Genomic DNA, 23,787 nt, shown 5'->3' on the forward strand with positions numbered 1-23,787 from the left:
AAAATACATTCATGTTTCCTAAATCCTGAATTGAATAAATAAAAAATTCCATTCAGAATAAAACTATTATTCTAAATTCCAAAGAGGAAAAAAAGCTTATCAAAATAGGAAAAAATCATTTTAAAATGATTGTACCAGATAAAATACATTGCTAATGTGATTATAAACAAAAACTATTTTGTAAAATACATTAGAAAAATGCACCAGGATTAGAACACACTTTTGGAGATTTATTTTAGCAAAATAATATAAAATACATAAATTCAAACACAAGATGCTTATGCCATTATTTACAAATAGTAAAGAACTGGAAATGAATATTCATAAAGGAGGAAACATACACAATCTATTAATGTTATATAATTTATAATAATGAGGGAAACTGTAATATTCTGCTTAGTGAGAAAAAGTTTCTAAAAATAAATTTTTTAAAAACACCTAAAAAATTCTATACATAAAAATTACTTAAAAACAAAAAGGAAAGTGAAATAATATAGATGCTTATATGGTTTAGATATAAGGCATCATCCAAAAGCTCAATGATAGAATTTAGCAGTGATATGATTGGGTTGTGAAAACCTAAATCCAATCAGTGCATTAATTCACTGTATGGATTGACTGGGAAGAAACTAAAGTCAGGTAAGGTGTACCTAGAGGAGGTAGGTCACTGGGGGCAGAGTACCCACTTTCTCTACTTCCTGATTGCTCTTCACACCCTTCCACCATGATGTTCTACCTTACCTCTGACCCAGAGCTATGGATTTGGCCATCTATGGATTGAGACCTCTGAAACTATAAGCCAAACAAACTTTTCCTCCTGTTTCATCAGGAGGAAAATTAATCACCAGGTCTTTTGGTCACAGCAACAAAAAAATCTGATTAAAATAATGCTATCATTTGGAGGTTAAATATTGACCCCAAACTCGTGTCAAAGTCTTGGTTCCTTGTAGGAACTACTGGGAAATAATGGAATCTTTAGGAGTCAGGGCCTAATGAGCAAGTCCCTAAGGAGATTCTGGGATCCTCTTCCCTTTTGGTCCCTGGTTCATGATTTAAGTGGTTTATGCTCAACCATGTACTCCCACTATTATGTACAGCCTTGCCAAAAATAGGGCCAATAATAATCAAAACTCTGCACCAAAATCAACATTTTCTCTTTATAAGTAATTGTGTCTGGTACTTTTTTATAGCAAAGAAAAGCTAACACAATAGGTAATTTATTTACATCATTTTTCTCTTTCTTCCTTTTTTTTTTTTTTTTGGTAGTAGGGATAGAATCCAGAGGCACTTTACCACTGAGCAACATCCCAACCCTTTATGTTTCATTTTTTAAAAATTTGAGACAGGATCTCATAAGTTGCTGAGGCTAATACTGAACTTGCTATTCTCCTGCCTCAGCCTCCCAAGTTGCTGGAATTACAGGCATGTGCCACCACGCCCAACTAGGTAATTTGTTTTCCTCTTTGCACTATTCTGGATTTTATACATGTTCAAAATGAAGACATATTACTACACAATCTAGGTAAAGTGAGATATATGTGGTATTCATAAATAATAACATAAGTCACTGTTAATCTCAAACCTCAGAAAGCAGGTAGCATTTTTATAAGCGAAGCCAACTGAGGCATAGATATTAATATAACTTCCCAAGGCCATAAAGCTAATTCAGTAGCGGAATCAGGAACCAGACCAAACCAATCGAGGCCCAGAGCTCACTGTAAAAAGTATTAGTATAATTTTGTATTGAAATTCTTTGCACAGAGGGCAGGGAGAGTAGAAATAAAACAAACTGAATATAATCATCTCATCACAAAAAATGGAAGAGTCTAGAGAACTGCACTCTACCTATACATACATAAATAAGTGAAGTTAAGCAATATTTTCTCCTGAATAACTAGTTTAAAAATGCCATACAAGATAGCTTATTTCAAAGAATTAAAACAAAAAATACTACACTTTTACTGAAAAATAATTTAATATTTATCCATTTGATAGTTCCCTGGTATTACAGATTATTGGTATTCTAATATTGTCACTATGTAGTAGCAAATAGAAATAGAAAAAGAAAATAAAGGTTTCTTTTCATGGTGCAATGATTACTTTAACTTAATTCTTCTCCCCTGTGGGACAAGGAATCAAACCAAGGGATACTTTACCACTGAGCTACCTCCCCAGAACTTTTTATTTTTTGAGACAGGGTTTTACTAAGTTGCTGAGACTGTCCTTGAACTGGTGATGTTCCTGCCTAATGGTTAGGACTACAGGCATATGACACCATACCTGGCTAAACTGTAGATATATCGTAATTTTAATAGAAAAATTAATGATGCCTAGAATTTCTTTATAGCAACATGAAATTTTGTGCTTTTAAAGTGGGGAAGATGTTTCATTATCTATGATTTACACCTATCAACTCAATTTCTGAAGAAGCAATATATCCATTCTTCTGCTCCAGTGGGAATAAATGAAAATATTGCTTTTAAATTAAATGAGCTTATTAGGTATAAACTAAATGTTCTATGTAAATAAATTCACATATATCAAGAAAAAGAAATTAGAGAAGTGTTAGCATTTTAAATTCTGGATTATTAAAAGAAATATACTTGCAGTATTAGAGTCATCAAGAGTTCTCATACAAGTTTCAAAATATGAGGAATAATTGTTTTACTACAAAATTTTTGTGGCAACTTACTCACAAACTTGTAATCTCCTAATTTATATAACCAAGCCCTAAAATACCAATCAAACCCCTTAGGTGTTTTCCTCAATGTAAAGAAATAGTAGAAGAACACTGAGTTGGAGAATTTAAACTATGAGCATCTATCTCATCCATCCTGCCTCTAAAACTGACTAAATTAGTAATTAATCTTCAACCATCAGCAGTTTCTTCATTACTGTCTTAGCCATTACTAGTAATATTCTGTCTCCTGTGTTAATGTCATTAAACTATAACTGCCTCCCAATCACACAAGTTATTATATACAATAAATGAATGATTAACTACATTTAGATATTATTAAAGACCTTAGCAAATGTAAGAATTAGCATTAGAGTTGGCACATGAAATGCTACATTACTATTTATCACATTCTCACTGAGGCAGGGACCCAGCATGTCATGCGCTTTTTAAATTGGTTTTATAGGATCAGAGTACATATACAAGATGCTATAAGAGATACACTCTCCTTTTTAAGACTAAAAATGGTAAAGATGATATATCTCAGTCATATGGAAAGTATTTATGAGAATTACGACAACAAAAAAGCAGAAATGAGAATTGAAAAGACAGTATAATTGATGATGACAATTGTAATATAGCTTAAACGTAGAGCACTTATCTAGTATGCACAAGGTCCCACATTAAATCCCCAGCACCACAAAAAACAAATGAGAATATAATTGATGCTTTCCAGCGCCTGGGTTATTTTGCTTGAAACTGGGACCCAACATTTGGTTTTCCTAATTATATGGGAAAATAACTTCATTTTACTCCAATTAAGATGAATTAGGTTTACTGAATTTGTTATTTGTGAAATTAAGCATTCAATATCATCAGAAATTCAAAATTATTTTATGAAGGTAGCATTTTAAATTTAAATATAAGCAAAACAAGTACTATATCACAAATATTATTTTTAAATGGGGCAAAAGGCTAAGAATATGGCTCTGTGGTAGAGTACTTGCCTACTATATGCAAGGCTATGGGCTTATCCCTACTACCACAAAAAATAAAATAAAATGGAGTAAAGGTTTTGATAACATGTCATTGGTTTGCCAAAAAGAAATCCATGCCCATCATCAGTGAATAAATTTGTTTTTGTTATAATTAATCTACATGGTGCTATTATACAAACACTAAAATATTCGTAAGAGGTTCTCAACAGTATTATATTCTGAAAAAGTTAGAACTGTAAATCATTTCTAGATAACAGAATTTTTCCTGCAGTACTTATTAAAATGACCAACTTTTAAAAGGTATTGAGTAGTTTTAAATGTTTTTTCAATTTTACTGATATTGCTCCAAAAGTGAAATAAAAAGTTCCCTAAAATAAGCAACAGAGAATAAGCCAAACAAAAAAAGTATTATCACATATATTAAAATTCCATGGCATATTTTTAGAAAGCAATTTAAATACATAAAAGCCAATTTTAAAAAGTAGATTGATATGTACAGAAAAGGAAAGCATTATATGGTATACTGAGAAAAGCAAGCTACAAATCAATATGCATATATACTTATATATAACACATATACCTTTATATATAAATACTTATCAGATAGCATGTTCTTGTCTATAAAAATGGTGAATACATGAGTAAACAGTAAATAAAGTGAGCACTACAAAAAACACTTCATTTTGTTTATTTCACTTAATTCTCACAAACCAGTGAAACACAAACACATCTACACCTCTATCAATATGTATCCATCTACACATACACATACACACAAACACACACAATCTATCTATCCACATTCACTCCTATTTATGTGTATTTATATCAGAAAAGGATAAGTACCTACTAATAGTTACCTCTGGAAAATGGTATTTTTTGGAGTGGGAAAGAGGGTGGAAAAAGATGTGAGGGAGAACTTTCACTTTTAGTATAAATTCTGCTGTAGCACTTTTTTATGTTTAGCTTCTACTTCACTTAAAAAAAAACAAACAGCAAAATAAACATTCCTTTGGAGCTTTTACCACAAAAACAGGAAAAAACAACTTTTATAATATAAACAAGATAAAACATTTTCATCTTTAAAAATTAAGATTTTAGATTATGAGCATGCTGTCAGTTTTAAAAACAGAATTCTAAAATTATATTCATCAGCAGTCTGCTATACACATTACTTTATCTAGTGAAATGATGTCAGAAAGCAAGCATGGTGTGTGACATTCACATGATTAAAGGATCACATCACTAGCTGCCTCTCCTCATACCTTAAAAGGAAGTTTTAGAAATAAAGTTCACCCTATACAACATTTTAGCATCACTGGTCTTCTTAAGTAACTTAACATAACAGCTAAGGTTATACTTAATAACAAAATAAATAATAGTGAACACAAAAGCTCATATTTAAAGGCCGGGGACATAGCTCAGTTGGTAGAGTGCTTGCCTCGAATACGCAAGGCCCTGAGTCAATCCCCACACCAAAAAAAATAAAAAAGTGTAAAGTCTTCTCAATCTAAGAGTCTTCTCAATCTGATACAATTAAACAGCTATTATATGACAAGCTTTGGGGTATAAAGTAATGTAACTAGAAAAGTATAACATATTTCTTGTGTTTGAGAAACTAAGTTTAAAGCGATAGTAACCTATAACAAATATCATAGGGGACAGTGACCAAATAATCCCACTAGCCTCCTGGAATCATTATTATTTTTTTCTTATTCTATAAAGCTATTTTTGGATTTCTGAGAACTTCTAAATTTTACTCAATGATGGAATGTACTTACAGATTTTATAGGAATAACAACTCAATAAATATTATAAACCTAGGTCTCTAAGAAAATAAAATTTAGAGACATAATTAAATCCAATAAATGTTTTGTGCTAAATCAGTGAATAATTTTTATAATAAAATCTATAGACATTTATTTACAGCATGGTTCTTAACTATCGGAAATTCTGTACCCTAAGGAACATTTGACAACACCTAGAGGTGTTTTTGTTTACCACAACTGGTATGTATGTGTTGAGGAAGGAACTACTGGTATATAGAATATATATATATATATATATAATAGCAGGATATCAGGCCAGGGATACTGCTAAACACCCTACAATGCAAGAACAACTTCCCCAAACAAATAATTATCTGGCCAAATATGTCAAAAGTACTGACATTAAAGATAACCCTGATTTACTTTAACATCTTATCAATCTGCAACTTTAACTATTAAACAGCCTTACTTTCTTTGAGTTCACTAAAAAAAAACAAGAGAAGTGGCAAAAAGTACAAAACAAAAAAACAAACTGCAGGTTGAAATACATTGCTATGAAGCATATCTTGCATGTCAGGCACTACACAAAGACTTCAACTCTAAGGACAAAACATCTGTAAGTAAAGAAATCATCCCATGATTTGCCTTGCTAGTTAGTCAGAGATGGGCTGCAAGACTCCATCTGTTTGATCTAATGCTCATGCTTTTCCCATTACATCATTAAGCAGCCCAAAGAAATTTTAATCTAGTCTAAAGTTCACAAATGTTATTCATGGGACAGCCTCTCTGACCTCATCTCAGAGTACAATCCCTTTTAGTGTAGACAATTACTAATAAGGTTGGCTATCTGGTTGTTAAATCCATAGATGATTTAAGATTATAAATAAAAAAGCTGCTACTAACTGGCATCACAGCCAAAGGAAAATATGAAAATTATTTTGTTTAAAAAAAATACAAAATACACAAATGTGTAGTGCCTTCATTATAGAAATCACTGTATTCTCTACAGTGGCTCAGTGATAGAGAACTTGCCTAGCATGTGCAAGACCCTGGGTTGAATCCCCAACACTGCAAACAACCAAACAAAACATAAAGTGGCACAATGCACTAAGGTAAAAAGAAAAAAAACTGAGAAAGGAGGGTGCAGTCAGAGAAGAAAGAGAAATGGGATAGAGAATGGTGAAGAAGGGGAGACAGAAAATGAAATGAGTTAGAGAAGAAAGAGAAATGGGATAGAGAATGGTGAAGAAGGGCAGAGAGAAAATGAAATGAGTTAAAAAGAAATTGAGAGAATAAAAAGGAAAAAGGGAGCTGCGTATAGGGGCGAACACCTGTAATCCCAGCTACTTAGGAGGCTGAGGCAGGAGAATCAGCATCACAAATTTGAGGCCCAGTCTGGGCCTGTCTCAAAATAAAAAAATTAAAAGGACTGGGGAGTGTAGCTCAGTGGTAAAGTGTCCCTGCAATCCCCAATACTGGGTGCAAGATTGGGGCGGGGACTGGATTGTAGACTTAGTAGTCATTTTTTTTTTCTGAACAATATTTTTTATATCAAGCATAAATTTTTATTATTAAAATACATTTTATAATTTAAAAATACATGACATCCAGGTGTGGTGAGGTGTACTTAAGAGTCCCAGCAACTCAGGAGCCTGAGGTAGGAGATCACTTGAGCCCTGGAGCTCAACACCAATTTAAACAACATAGTGAAACTCCATCTCAAAACAAAAACCACACGAAAAAAATCCATGAGAAGAAATGGAGAAAAACACTAACATTAAGTGAATATACAAGAACTTTTTAATGATGATTAGGAAACATCTAGTGCTAGGATGGTAAGGAACAAACAATTTTATATGGTAATAATAAAGATTCAAATTACTTACCTTAGTAAAGTTATTCAGATGGCCTAGCTTTCTCATATTTGATACTCCTTGCAATTTGGCCACATTTTGGAGTATTTCCCTTAAGTTATCAGAAGGTTCTAGAAAAAAAGGACAATTTAACATAATTTTATAAATATTTTTCTCATCAAACATCAAGACACGCAGTATTAAAACTTCACAAAGTTTGCTCAAAATAAATTCACTTAGTAGACTTGAAATACCATAGCATGTGCAAGACCCTTCTTTGAATCCCCCAAATAACATCAATTACCTTCACATTTCTATTCTGTTCTTACCTAATATCCAATTCTGTACATCACCTGGAATTATGCAGCCAAAAAATCATAAATCTCAACACAGTAGTCTTTCTTGCTACTATGTGGCAAAAGGGACCAAATATGCTGTTCTGTTTGGATCAATCAAAAGATATTAGCCATCAAGCAGCCCAGAACAATGATTTCCAAAAAAAAAATGACAGAAACATATGTGTGCCCTACAACTACATCAGCTCACTGCCTTAAGAGAGTTTCCAGGCCCTTGTACCAAGAGGAAAAACCTAAGTTAAGTCTCTTGAGTTAAATAAACAGAGCTAAGAGTTTCAGAACAAGAATTACTGGAGGAAAAAAGCACTGTCTATAAAGAAAACTCTGGCGATCTAGCAAGGAGCCCTGTGAGTATTCAGTAGAATGATCACTGATACTTGTGAGGAAATTATCCAAGGCTAGGGAAAGAATAACTCAAAAGAATTAAAAGGGAAAAAAACTGAGTAATCACTTAGGTCAAGAAATAATAACTCTTACAGCCAGATTGAAAACCTCATGGGTCATTAAATGAGTATTTAGCGAAGACTTGACTCAGTGCAGAACAATTAGACTAAATATTTCTTTGATCCCATCTACCAAATCTTAAAAAATAAAACAGTAAGGAATCCAACTGCTTCCAAATAACTAAACTGTGTTTAGGACCAAAGCTTAAGATTTTTAAGAAAAATAAGAACAAAAAAATGTTAAAGACTACCTTTATAATGTTTTGCCTTCACCTGAAAATTACCAGGTATGTTAAGAAGCAAAAAGTAGAATGAAAGCCTATCATTGAATGAGAACAGATTCCATTAAATACAATTATAAGAGATCATGAACAGGTAAATGTTAGTATTCTGTAATACCATTTTGATATAAGTTTTATCTGTTTGAAAAATTGAGGGAGAAAATTATAAGTAAGCCAATGATGTTAAATAATTCAATTATATTTGAGAAGTTGATAATATTTTAAAACAACGCTTAAGGTAATTTAAGACCTATGGTAGTTTGCAAAGGCAAGATTAAGAATCATTAAAGAGCCAGGCACGGTGGCACATGTCTGTAATCCCAGAGGCTTTGGAGGCTGAGGCAAGAGGATCACAACTTCAAATCTAGCCTTAGCTAGGCCCTAAGCAACTTATAAGACCCCATTTCAAAATAAAAAATAAAAAATGGCTGGGCATGTGACTCAGTGGTTTAATCCCTGGTACCAACAAAAAGAGTTATTAAAGGCAGTGTGCAACTCATCTAGTAGACATATATAACCTAAACATTTCACATCAATTTAACACAACACTGTCAAGCACCAAACAAAACCTTTTACTAAAGTGATAATATGGTTACTCATTTCTAATGATCTCACAGAACTAATAGTTAAGAGGAGATACATTCCTTACAAATGTTTTTTTTTTTTTTATCTTTCAACTACTGCCTATTTTCTGGATACAAAATGATCACAGACCCTTTTATAAAACCATAAACTTGTTACAAAAATGAAATATTATATCTGAGTCCATTCATTCCACAAGTATTAACTAAATGCCTGTTATGACAAGGTACTACTTAGGTACTAAGAATACATCAATGAATAAGACAGATCTCTCTTTAATGTATTTCACATAAAACAAAGAAAACTGACAACAATATAAAACCTATGCACACTATTTCAAAACTGACGGGTCTTGACAAACCAACATCAGGTCAAATGTTTGTCAAATTAAGATGTTATCATTGTCAACACCAATCAAAATGAAACAACTCTTCTACTTTCCTCACCACCTTCTTCTTTAAATAATTAATTACTAAGAAACCCAAATAATGGATGTCAAAGCTTCTTCATAACATAGTTTCTGAAAGATAGAACATGTTTCCCCCTAAATGCTATGTTACTTCCCAAACCAATGTAAAACATCATTAAATACATTTTAGATGTATGAAATACTAACATTCATGTTCTACAATGTTGCTATGAGGAATTTTAACATGAAATAGCATGTTAAAGTGCTACTATAATGAAATGAGAAATTTCTAGTTTCTCTTTTACTTGTTAAATCGTGAGTTGGCAAACTTTTCCTGTAAAGGGCCAGATCAAAAATATTTCAAATACTGCAGGTCATAAGGTCTCTGCTGCAACTATCTGACTGCTGTTGCACCAAAAAGCAAGTGTAGAAAACACATAAATGAATGAATGTAGCTATTAGTTCCAGATGCTATAAAGAAAGTACCACAGACTGAATGTCTTATAAACAACTGAAATTTATTTCTCTCTGTTTTGGAAACTTCAAGTCTAGATCAGGGAATCAGGTTGGTGAAGTTCTGGTGATGCCATCTAGGTTGGAGACTTGTCAATGTGTCAAGTGCTCACAGTAGTGAGAGAGCTCTCTAAAGTCCCAAATTTTTATAGAGGCAGTACTCTATTTGTGAGGGTTCCATTTTCATGATATAATTATCTCCCAAAGGCACAATCTCCTAATATCAACACACTGGAGGATTAGGATTTCAAGTATGAATTTTGTAGGGATACAACTGGTCCATTGCAGTCTTTCAACAAAACAGACATAGAGCAGAAGTTTGCCAATCCTAATCTAAATAGTCAAAAACTTATATCAGAAAGTGATTAAGCTAAAATCAGTGAGACTATTATATGGGAAATAGGAAAAACAGATGGTGGAGTAGCAAAAAGAAATGTAAGGAGAGATTTACCTGTCTTTATTTCTTCATATACGCACTTCGTGTTTCCAACTCAGCTTCTACAAAACTGCCTACTGATAATAGTGCTATATGAGAAGCATAAAGCCTATGGGAGGTAACCTATTTGGATGACAGTCTCTGAAGCTTTTAAACTGAGAAACCCATGGTTGAAGGAGGGAGAAAAGGGAAAATGAAAAGACTTGTAGGGAGTTGGCTAAGATAGCCAGCCACTCAAATGCAAGGAAGCAAAATATAAATGAACTTCTAAAATTAGAGTGGTTCTTTTCCTCTCATCATGTAGCTCATAAATCCTATGTGTGTTGCTGATTAATTTCTCTGGAGATAATGAAATAACTGCAGTCAACTCTAAATATCCAGAGACTTCATATCTGGAATGGTAGAGTTAAATACAATCAATTTAAATCATCTTTGATGTGATTCTTACCTTTCTATCTAGGAGTTGTCTACTGATTGTGACACTGAACATTTTGGTGTTTTTTAGTAGAACAGTTAAAAAAATAGTGTTGTATCATTACTTTCACATATTAACTACTGTATATGGTTTAAAAATGCAGATTTTGAAGAGAAACCATAATGTCAAGAAATATATTTTCTTGACAGTATTTTGTCTTGTTTTTTGAACTGAGCACAGTTATAACCATAAGCAGTGCTGAATAGTGACACAGTTAATTTCCTCTGAGCAATTGAAAGGTTTAGATATAAACAAGAATATTTACAAAGAAGTTAATTCTAGGCGGTTAAAAATTAGTGATATATTTTCATTCCTTAGATGGTTATATTTTCTAGGCTCTCTAAATGATCATTAGAAATACACTGAAAAAATGACTAAAAAAAACTTAATTCAGGGCTGGGGATGTGGCTCAAGCAGTAGCGCGCTTGCCTGGCATGCGTGCGGCCCGGGTTCGATCCTCAGCACCACATACAAACAAAAATGTTGTGTCCGCCGAAAACTAAAAAATAAATATTAAAAAATTCTCTCTCTCACTCTCTCTTAAAAAAAAGAAAAAACTTAATTCAGATTCCATGGCCATGAATAGATTGAAATTAACTGCACATCTACACTGCTTTAGTAAGTAAAAGGGGAAGAAGCAATTTAAAATAATTCAAATATATATTTATATACTTTATAGTATGTACTACACACAAATCATGTTCTGCATAGCATGTATACAGTACGGAACAGAATATTATATATTAGCATCACCAAAAGTCTTATATATTTATGTTGAAGTTTATATTTTAGAATGCTTCTAAATATAAGAGTAATTCTTTGGTAAAAAAGAGTTTGGAAAAAAAAATTAAAATATTATGTGTCCATTTGACTGGATTAAGAAATGCCTAAAGAACTGGTAAATGATTATTTTGGAATGTGGATGTGAAGATGTTTCCATAGGAGACTGGCAGGTGAGCTAGAGTGTACTAAGTAGGGAAGATTTGCCCTTCAGTGTGGGCTACAATATCCAGTTGGACAGGGACAGAACAAAAACAGAGGAAAGGTGAATTGATCTCTTTCCTGGAGCTGGGATACACTCTTTTCCTGCTGCAGAACATTAAAAAAACCAGGCTCTTCAGCTTTTGGACTCCAGAACATATATCAGCGCCAGCCCCACTCACCCCGGGAGCCATGCTATCCCTGCACCGCCAGCTTATATACATCCTGCATGGGTCTTCTTCCATAATTATGTGAGACAATTACCCTAATAAATCTCAGCTCAAATCTCTCTACATATATCCTATTGGTTTTGTGTCTTTGAAGAACCCTGACTAGTACAATTACAATTCTTAGTTCTTTTACTAAATACGTATCAAAAATAACTACATCTAAAGTTAACTATATTAGAAGGTTATCTAATCCTCTCCATAAACTTCTGACTAATATGTGCAAACACTTGTTACACATCTACTCTAAAACTCACATGCTCAAGCTCCCACTATCAAGTGGTACATGTACCAAAAGTCATTTATGGTTGTTTCTATGTCTACTTATGCCAGGTGTATTTCTATTGAGATTACATGTTCAACTTACCAAAAGTCATTTATGGTTGTTTCTATGTCTACTTATGCCAGGTATATTTCTATTGAGATTACATGTTCAACTTACAACTTTTCAACTTTATCATGGTGTGAAAGCTACACATACTCAGTAGAAACCACACTTCAAATTTTAATCTTTCTCTGGGCTAGTGATATACACTATGATAACAATACTGGGCAGCAGTGATAGGAAGCCACAGCTTCTAGTCAGCTACTCAAACAGAATAAATAGCTCATTCTCATAGAGTATTACTTGCTAAGTTATAATGTTTGGTAAGTTAGGTGTATTAAATGCTTCTTTACTGTTGTTCTTTTTTTAAATTGTTCCCTCTTTTGCTGTTGTTCTTGTTTACTTGGTTTTTTTTTTTGGGGGGTGGGGGGAGTACTAGGAATTGACCTCAGGGGACTTGACCACTGAGCCACATCCCCAGCCCTATTCTGTATTTTACTTAGAAACAGGGTCTCACTGAGTTGCTTAGTGCCTTGCTTTTGCTGAGGCTGGCTTTGAACTCGCCAGCCTCCTGCTTCAGCCTCCTGGTCTGCTGGAATTATAGGAGTATACCACCATGCCCGGCTCTTCCTTCCTTCTTTTACTAGGGATCAAAACTGGGATGTGAGCATCGTAGGCAAGAATGCTACCAATGAGCAAGCTGTATCTCCAGACTTAAGTGCACACTGACATATGACATTTTCATCTTATGACAGGTTCATCAGGACATAATCTCAGCATAAATCAAGGAACATCTGTATTTGGTATAATCAAAGTGAAATTTTTTGCTATTTAAAACTATTAAGAAAATGAATCTAAGCCAGGAGTAGTGGCACATGCCTGTAATTCTAGCAACTCAGAAAGTTGAGGCAAGAAGATCACAAGTGTTCGAGGTCAGCCTCAGGAACTTCCCAAGACCCTGTCTCAAATATAGATAGATAGTTAGACAGATAGATAGATAAATGAATTAGGGATATAGTTCAGTGGTAGAGTATCTCTGGGTTCAAACCCTAGTACAAAACAAAACTAAAAAAGAAAGAGAATACAAATCCACAAAATTGGGAGGAAACCATTAGCAGTACATATATCTGACAAGACTTTAATAAAGAATATATATAAGTTGTCTATACATCAACATTACAATTTTAACTTAGTTAAAAATGGTCAAAATATTTGAACAGAAAAGATACAAATACAAAATTAGATAAATGTGCCCAGGATATGTTATGAGAAAATATGCCTAATATCATTAATAAAAACTAATCGAAAATATAATGGGAAGTGTAAATTAATACCACCAAGGTACCATTAGATATCTGTAAGAATGATTAATATCAAAAATACAAACACCTCCAAATGTTAAAGAGGATGTGGGGCAACTAGAAGTTGTCCACATTATTGGAGGTGTATAAAATATTAGAATCACTGTACAGAGCTGTTGGCAACACACAGGCTATCTAAATTATGGTCCAGCTATTTAACTATCAGAAATATATGCCCACAAATACACTCATACAAGAATATTTATAATAGCTTAATTCATAATAGCCTCAAACATGAAAAAACTGAAATATCCATTAACAGAAGTGTGGATATACAATGTATAGTACACATACATATCAAAGTACCAATCAATAAGAAAAAACATACTGATACAATATGGATCAATCTCCAAAAATGTCAAAAAAAAAAGAAGCCAGACAAAAGGGGTACATATTTTTTCATTTAATTTACATGTAATTCTAATACAGGCAAAACTAATCTATGATAATAGAAATCAGATACTGATTGCTGGGTGATCAATAATCAATTATAAATAGGTAGAAGGTTTTAGAGAAAGGGATGAAAATATTATTTTGTTTAGAGGTAGTGTTGACATGGTATATTTAAGTATCAAATGCATACTTAAATATAAACTTAAAACATGTACTTTTTATTTTAATTATAGCTCAACAAAAAGTTAGCATTATAACCATAAAGCTCTTCCTATATCCATAAATACTACAGGTTGAGAATTCCTTATTCAAAATGCTTGGTACCAAATTGTAATGTATTCTGCGATCGTATATAACAACTTAGAATAAAAAGATAAATTTTTAAAAGAGCTTGGTACATAAATGCTTTGATTTTCAGATTTTGGTGGTGGGGGTGTGTGGAATATTTGCATACATTTAAAGAGATATCTTGGAGATGGGATACAAGTGTAAATGTGAAATTCACTTATGTTTTATATAGACCTTATTCCCATAGCCTGAAGATAATTTTATACATTTTTAATGCAATTGCATTTTGACAAGGACCTATAACATGAGGTCAGATGTGTAATTTCCACTTGTGGTATGATGATAATTGAAAATTTCAGATTTTGGAATGTTTCAGATTTTTGGATTAGAAATACTCAACCTGTACAAGCAACACCAAAAGTAAATGAATTTTTTTATTTTTAATAATATATATGCATACATACAGAGATACAGAAATACATACAGAAAACTATAAGGCTAAAACTATCATAAATAAACCATATTAATTCATTTGTACATTCATTTCCTGTTCAAGTTCCTGTGTATGTGTACATATTCTTTCTCTCTCTCTCTCTCTCTCTCTCTCTCTCTCTCTCTCTCTCTCTTTCACACACACACACACACAAACAGACACACATACACACACGTATGTATATAAACATTTAATTTTAATATGACTTCCATGTCATACATTATAACTTGCAATTAACTACACTGTTAGTATCTTTACCTATCCATCAATATACAATGAAAATTTATTTTTAAATAAACTTGAGTTCAAATACAGTAAATTAGTAATAAAAAACTGTTGGCATACAGATGCTATGTAGGAGTAATAGAAAGAAGAAGAATTTTAGAATAAAAAAGAACTGCATAAATCTAGTTTCTTCATTTGCAAACCACATAGTCTCAACTAAATCACTTAACTTCACAGGCATTCATTTTCTCATATCTATACATTAAAAGTATGTAGCTCCCTTAAAAATACTATAGCAAAATATAAAATGTAATTTACCCAGTGCCTAATCTATAACAGCTACTCAATAAATAGTAACTATAATTGAAAGTATTTGTTTAGCAAGAAAAATATTTATGGATCAATCATGTGAAAGTTATATGTTCAGCCCAAGCAAATGCTTAACTCACTTTTGTTTAAATTAATGACTTTTTTATTATGGGATGATTTTTATGCACTACTTTCTTAATCCAAGATTTTCTCATTTTTAAAGGAGAAACAATAATTATCTCAAGAGATATATTAATGATCAAACTAGCTATTCCATATAGAATGAGTCTAACCATAAAGTATTACATAATCATTAAGAAATTATGACCCTCTCTTATATATGACATAAAATCATGTGAATGACATAAAATCTTTTAATAGGTAGTTAGACTTTATTTTGCTTAAATAAAACAATGATATACACAATTCTAAAATTGTTATTAAATAATAAAGTCTCAAACATAGCCCTAAGTAAACTTATTTTTTAGGTCATGCTCTTACAGATATGATACTTCGAAAAAGAAGTATATAAATAATTTATATACATTTAATGATGCCAAACATGGTTAGTGAACAAGCTATGATGTTGTCCTAAGTATTCTTAGAACATATTCCCCAAAACCTCATGGTCACTTCTGAGACCTCTCAATTCTTAATCCTTTATTCTACCATTTATCTACCCTTTACTTACTTGTTTTTACTGATATGTATTAATTGTATGAATTAATGGAGTTCACTGTTAACATGCCCAATATATTCATATATTATGCATGTATTGATCATGTCCATCCTACCTTCTACTTTCTTGTCCTCTCCTCTCTTCCCCTTTTCTGTTCCTAATAGTCCCTCCTCTACTTTCAGATCATTGTTATATTTTTTTTAAGTTTCCACATTAGAACAAACATGTGATACTTGTCTTTCTGTATCTGACGTATTCTGTTAGCATGATGACCTCCAGCTCCATTCATTTTCCTACAAATGACAAGAAATCATTCCTTTTTTATGGGTGAATAATAATCCAATATGTGTATCTATCAAATTTTATTTATTACATTCATCAGTCAACAGGCATCTGGGCTGATTTTATATTTTGGTTTTTGTAAAACATGTCACAATAAACATAGTTATGCAGGTGTCTCTTCTGTATGATGACTTCATTACCTTCAGATATATACCCAGAAGTGATACAGTTCTATTTTTATTCTTTGAGGAACTTCCATACTGTTTTCCATAGTGACTATACTAATTTGCATTCCTACCAATAGTGTATAAGGGTTCCTTTTTCTCCGTGTCCTTGACAGAATGTTATTTTTTGGTAAAAGCCATTCTATCTGGGATGAGGTGGAATCTCAATGTAGTTTTGACTAGATATTGGGGTTTTTTCATATATTTTCTGGCCATGTTCACTTCTTTTTCTAAGTATCTGTCCATTTTTAAAAATTGTATTTCTTGTTTTTGTGTTGAGGTTTTTGAGTTCTTAAGTTCATAAGTAGTTGGCACAGATTTCCTCCTGTTCTATAGGTTGTCTCTTCACTTCCCTGTTTCTTTGGCTTTGAAGCTTTTTAATATGACATAATCCCATTTATCAATTATGGGTTTTGTTTCCTGAGTTAGTAGAGTCCTGTCCAATAACTGGGCCAATATTTTAAAGTTTCAAAGTTTCAGGTCTTACATTAGGTCTTTGATCCATTTTGAGTTGATTTTTGTATAGGGTAAGAAAGGATTTAGTTTCAGTTGTCTACATGTGGATATCCAGTTTTCCCAGAACCATCTGTTGAAGAACTTTCTTTTCTCCAATGTATGTTTTTGGCAATTTTGTCAAAAATCAATTGGTTGCAGATGTGTGATTTTATACTTGAATCATCTATTCTGCTCCACTGGTTTACATGCCTATTGTTTTGGCCAATGCTTTTAGTTTTTGTTACCATGGTTCTGTGGTGTTTTAAAATAAGATGTTGTGATCCGATCAGCATTTTTTCTCAGGATTGCACTGTTTATTCACATTCAGAGTCTGTTGTCATTCAATGTGAATTTTAGGATTTCTTTTTTTTTTTTTTTTTTTGAGTTCTGTAAAGAATGTTTTTGGTATAATGATGGGTATTGCATTGAATCTGTAGATTGCTTTGGGGAGTATAGCCATTTTACTTATTTTTTCCGTATTTTTTATTGGTGCATTATAACTATACATAATGATGGGACTTGTTGCATATCCATACATAGTATGGCCATTTTAGCAATATTGATCTGCCCAATCTATGATGAAGGGAAGTAACTTTCCACCTTTTAGTGTCTTCATTTTCTTTCTTCAGCATTTTGTAGCTTTCATTGTAGAGATCTCTCATACTCTTAGCAGTTTATCCCTGGATACTGCATTATTTATTTATTTATATTTATTTATGTGGTTGCTATTTTGAACGATATTACTTTCCAGATTTCTTTTTCAGAAATTTCATTATAGGTCTATAGAAAAAATACAATTATGTAAATTTTGTATCCTGCTACTTTACTGAATTTGCTTATGAGTTCTAAAAGTCTTCTGGTAGAATCTTTAGGATTTTCTATGTATAGAATTAGCAGCAAACAGGAATAATGTAACTTCTTTCCTATTTGTATACCTTTTATTCTTTCTCTTCCTATTTTCGCTAGCTAAAATACCTAGTACCATATTGAATGAGAGTGGTCAGAGTGGACACCCTTGTCTTCTTCCTGATCTTATAGGAAATATTTTAAGTTTCTCCCTATTAAATGTGATATTGGCTTTGAGTTTATCATATACAGCCTTTATGATGTTGAGATATGATTCTTCTATATCAAATTTATTCAGGACTTTTATCATGAAAAGATGTAGAATCACATCAAAGGCTTTTTCTGCATCTACTAAGATAATTATGTGATTTTCATCCTTGATTCTATTAGGGTACTGTGTTATGATTATTGATTTATATATGTTGAAACATCCTTGCTTGCATCCCTGGAATAAAAACAAACAAGTCATGATGTATAATTCTTTAAAATGTGCTGATAAATTTGATTTGCAAGTATTTTATTGAGAATTTCTGCATCATATTCATCAGGGATATCTCTAAGTTCTTTTATTGTTGTGTCTTATCTGGATTTTTCTTACCTAAATTCTCATGATTTTGAGACATGTGGTATACAGTAGAGCATTATCTGTATATGTCTGTTTATCCCTATATATCCAATGTTTTCACTCCAAAATGATAAAGTAGAAAATTAAGTGAACCTTTATAACATAAACCAAATGAGACAGTTAGAAATTAGGTGAGCATTTACAATATATAAACCAAGATTTATTAAGGGTTTTAAGTTCCATGAAGGCAAGAACAACATTTTGTTTATAACTATACCCCAAGAGCCTAGTACTCTCTACCACATAATAGGCTTTCAAGAATTATTTTTCTATGTTAAAGAATAAAATATGTAAGTGAATAAATTGTTTTTAAGAAAGACTAGGTTGTGGGCTGGGGATGTGGCTCAAGCGGTAGCATGCTCGCCTGGCATGCGTGCGGCCCCGGTTCCATCCTCAGCACCATATACAAACAAAGATGTTGTGTCAGCCGAAAACTGGAAAATAAATATTTAAAAAATTCTCTCTCTCTCTCTCTCTCTCTCTCTCTTTCTCTGTCTTTCTAATAAATAAATAAAAACATAAAATCAAAAAAAAAAAAAGAAAGACTAGGTTGTTCCTGCTAAAAATATTCTAGAAGAAAGAAGCCTAACTATTTTTTACTGAGCAGGAACTATTATGTCTGGTTACGTACTAATTCTACAAAAGATGGCTTACTGCTTCCAGTAAGCTTATGAAACAAAGTAGCAAGAGGACAGGAAGAAGAAAAAAATTTATGAAAGGAATGTATGGAGAAGGGGTGACATACAGCATACCAGGCAGCAGGGACCTAAGTAAAAGTAAGTTTTAGTTTCTTCCATTATCTCCATTCCTCAAAGTTTCATATACTCATGAGCTCTTTCTCATTAAAATCTAATGTTTTTTTGAAGGACTAGAGACTGACCAGAATCATAAAGCAAGTCTTTAATTCTATCTCCACTTATTGTCTCTATCAATAACTGTTCAAAAACAGTTTTACAGTAAATCACTTACCAAGTTTCTCAATAGTGGCCTTAATGTGGCAGGAAAAAAAACGGTAATTGTAAACTCTTAGTGGATGTCTTTTAAGACATTTTCTACCTATGGGAAAACTTCTCCTTAAAAGTTATGTGAGTTTTTTTTTCTTCCTAATATTCCATCTTCTGTTTTCCAAAGAGTTGAGTTGTTTACCCCTTTCCAAATTCCCTGATTTCTCTTCCTTCGTTTTACCACATTTCAATTTCTCTTTTATCTCACATATAAATTATGGCAAAAGTGGCGAAATGAATCCCAAGTGATTACAGTGTCTTTCCTTCATTTCACCCAGTCTCCAAGCCATTGCGAGATTAACTTTTATCACTCTGCCTTCCTTAAAATTTTCTATGAAATAGTCTGAGAAATCTGGAATAGAAGTAGAATGATTTGTGAGTACACATGAACAAATGCTACATAACATGCTAGAAAAGTTGAATATGTACAATAATTTATTATAGCAAAATTAAACAACCACATAAGTCTGAAATGTAATTATGTCTTTTAATATTATCTATGATTACAGAGACATAAATGACTAAAGACATATGGATATTAATATAGTTGGGATTACCTTTATAAAAGCCAGGGGCAAAATCATCTCCTCCACCAGCAGACAATGAGAGTACATATCTTATCCTTATCCATAGGAGCAAAGGCTGAGGAGACATTGCTTTAAACTAGCATTTCCAGAATTCTAATAATTATTATTTCAAAGAGTTATATACTTTAGTAGGGAAAGAATCTATCCCAATGATAGCATCTTGAAGGCCTTCTAGATTATGATAAAATATCTCTAATAAAAGTAAAAACTTTCCAGGAAAGTCTAATCCATTTTTGGATAGAGTAATAAAACACTTTTTCTTTTGCAGATGTCAAAATTTACCCCCTTTGTAATTTGTATGTACTTATTCATGTGTAACCATCATGTACAGCAATTCACATACAAAAAATTTTTTTTCCTTTCAACCACTGTAGTAGCAATAACCCTTTAATTATTCACATTTTAAATGTAAATATAATAATGAGAATTACAAGAAAATCTATAAATCAATGATAACTGCAAGTAAACCAGTTTAATTGGGTTATATTTCTGATTATGAGGAAACTGAACATGGAAATGGTTCCTGATTTCATATGTAGAGAGCCTGCAAGTCATCACATTGTTCTAAGAACAAGTAAAAATCCCAAAAGACTGAAAAATCAATAACTTTTCTTGGATTCATAACAGAAATACAGGCACAGGACAAAATATCATCCCTCAAGATCAGATGCCCAAACTATCACCTATCAAGATCAGAAAGTCATACAAAGAATTACATCTTAAATAAAGCAAAAGACGCATGAATGAAAACCATTGTGGGAATAATTGAAGTTGAATGAAAACATCAACTGATGGGCTGCTGGAACAACAGTGTAGACAACAGAATTAAAAATGCCAGGGGACCCAGGTTTGGGGGGGTTGGGCTGTCACACTTTTAAGAGTTTTACCTCTAGCAGCTTGACCAATTCTCAGAGTAAATACTAAAGACAATCCTCTTTTGCTTCCAGCAGAGAGAGTAGAAAACCAACCATTTTCAAATAGGTCAAAGTGTTCTTCTTAGCAAGGCCAGACCTCAGGAGAAACTGCTTAATAACAGCCTAATCTGCCAGGGTTTTATTACAACCCATGTGACATGGGAGAAGGGAAATCCCCAAACTCTAGCCAGTTCTAGACTCTCATGAGAAAAAGGAAACATCTAACTCCATCCTACTATAGCCATCCTGTCTCACCAAAGGGTAAAATAAAAGAAAACAACAACAACAAAAAATCCCTAAGAAATGTTTGAAGTTCATAATCCAAAGGTACAATCTTACTAAAAGACGGACACCTAATTACAGGACCATAGGATACTGCCTCTTTTCCAGCCCCTTACCATTGCATTACTAAAGGCCTATTCACGGCAATTCCTTTTACCAGATACATCATGCCTATGTGTCAAAAAACAAGCAAGCAAACAAACAAAAACCCTTAGGCCTAATAGGGCACACCTGTAATCTCAGCTGCTTAAGAGGCTAATCAAGAGAAGAGCCGAGTTTGAAGTCAGCATTGGCAACTTAGAGGGAGCCTGTCTCAAATTACAATAATTTTTTTTAAAAAGGGCTGGAGATACAGCTCAGTGGTAGAGCACTTGCCTGTGATGCACAAGGCCCCAAGTTCAAGAAAGAGATGGGGGAGAGGATGTGAAAGGGAGGAAGAAAGGAAGAAATAAATAAATTCAAGGCATACTAAAAAGAAAAAAAAAAAACATGGTTTGAAAAGAGCACGTAAGAAAACAAACAGCAGAACCAGACAGGCAAAACTGCTGGAAATATCAAACTGGGAATGTAAAACAACTATGATTAATATACTAAGGGCACACTAATGGAAAAGGCATGTAGCATGCAAGTACAGATGGACAATGTAAGCCAATGAAAATTCTAAGAATTCACTAAAAAGAAATGCTAGAGGGCTATGTAGAGCTCAGTGGCAGAGTGCCTGCCTAGAATGTATGGGCCCAAGTTCAATCCCCAATACATCCACAAAGAAAAAAGAAATATTAGAGATCAAAAGTAGTGTAACATAGACAGGTGTGGTGGCTCATGCCTGTAATCCCAGCAGCTCAGGAAGCTGAGGCAGGAGGATGGCGAGTTCAAAGTCAGCCTCTGCAAAAGCAAGGCACTAAGCAACTCAGTGAGACCCTGTCTCTAAATAAAATACAAAATAGAACTGATGTGGCCCAGTGGTCAAGTGCCCCTAAATTCAATCCTAGTACCCCCACAAAACAAATAAAAATAAATAAACCAAAAATACTGTAACATAATAATGTCTTTGATATTAGTAGACTAGACACAGCTGCTCCCAAATTGAAAGGCAGAACAAAGACTGACTGAAGCAGAAAAGAATATCCAAAGTCTATGTGACAATCACATAAAGTATAATAAACTGAGCATGGTGAGGCATACCTGTAATCTCAGCTACTTGGTAAGTTGGAGCAGAAAAAATTTCAAGATCAGAATTACTAACTTAGCAAAACTCTGTCTCAAAAGAAAAAATCTAAAAAGGGCTGGGGATGTAACTCAGTGGTAGAAAGCACTCCTAGGCTCAATCCTCAGGTTCACAAAACAAAACAAAAAGTGTAACATATATCTAATTACTACACCAGGAAAAGAAAGGAACAAAAGCAACACTTGAAACAGCAGTGGCTAACAATTTCCTCAAAATTAATGTCAAGTATAAACCATGGATCCAGCTCAGGGAACACCAAGTGAACAAATGCCCAAAAAACTACAGCTAGTTGTATAATTTCCAAAACACAGTAAATCCAAGGTGAGGGGGAAAAAATCCAAAAAGTAGTCAGAGGAAAGAACACGTTATCTAGAGGAAAAAAAGGGCAAGAATCATATCTTTCTTATCCTAAAAAAAGCATGCAAACAGGAAGAAAATGCAGTGAATATTTAAAAGTGTTAAGAGGAAAAACTGCTGACCCAGAATTCTTTTTTTTTAATTTATGTAAATTTTTAATTTATATATGACAACAGAATGCATTAAAATTCTTATTACATATATAGAGCACAATTTTTCTTATCTCTGGTTTTATACATGGTATATTCACACCAACTCATGTCTTCATACAAGTACTTTGAATAATAATGATCATCACATTCCACCATCATTAATTACCCCATGCCCCCTCCCTTCTCCTCCCACTCCTCTGCCCTATCTGGAGTTTATCTATTCCTCCCATGCTCCCTCTCCCTATCCCACTATGAATCAGCCTCTTTATATCAAAGAAAACATTCAGCATTTGTTTTTTTGGGATTGGCTAACTTCACTTAACATTATCTTCTCTAACTCCATCCATTTACCTGCAAATGCCATGATTTTATTCTCTTTTATTGCTGAGTAATATTCCATTGTATATATATGCCACATTTTTTTTATCCATTCATCCATTGAAGGGCATCTAGGTTGGTTCCAGTTTAGCTACTGTGAACTGTGCTGCTATAAACACTGATGTGGCTGTGTCCCTGTAGTGTGCTGTTTTTAAGTCCTTTGGGTATAGACCAAGGAGAGGGACAGCTGACCTAGAATTCTTTACCCTGTAAAATTATCCTTCAACAATAAAGCAGAAATAAAGACATACATCAGCAAAAACTGAAGTTGTTGCCAGTAGACTGGCCTTGCAAGAAATGTTAAAAGAAGATCTTTAAAAGAGGATAATAATATAGGTCA

General features: G+C 33.1%; 1 protein-coding gene across 3 annotated transcripts in view; it reads right to left on the reverse strand.

The window, feature by feature from the left end:
- The window catches only part of Rictor (RPTOR independent companion of MTOR complex 2), a 116,030-nt gene that overhangs the window by 67,395 nt on the left and 24,848 nt on the right, over positions 1 to 23,787 (reverse strand). For all 3 annotated transcript variants that reach the window (XM_078017788.1, XM_078017782.1, XM_078017785.1), the window contains one exon: positions 7,331 to 7,428. In XM_078017788.1, coding sequence (XP_077873914.1) covers positions 7,331 to 7,428 — 98 coding nt within the window. The remainder of the gene's footprint in view (positions 1 to 7,330; positions 7,429 to 23,787) is intronic.

The sequence above is a fragment of the Ictidomys tridecemlineatus genome, chromosome 1 (assembly GCF_052094955.1).
Source record: "Ictidomys tridecemlineatus isolate mIctTri1 chromosome 1, mIctTri1.hap1, whole genome shotgun sequence".
In the NCBI taxonomy this organism is placed as follows: domain Eukaryota; kingdom Metazoa; phylum Chordata; class Mammalia; order Rodentia; family Sciuridae; genus Ictidomys; species Ictidomys tridecemlineatus.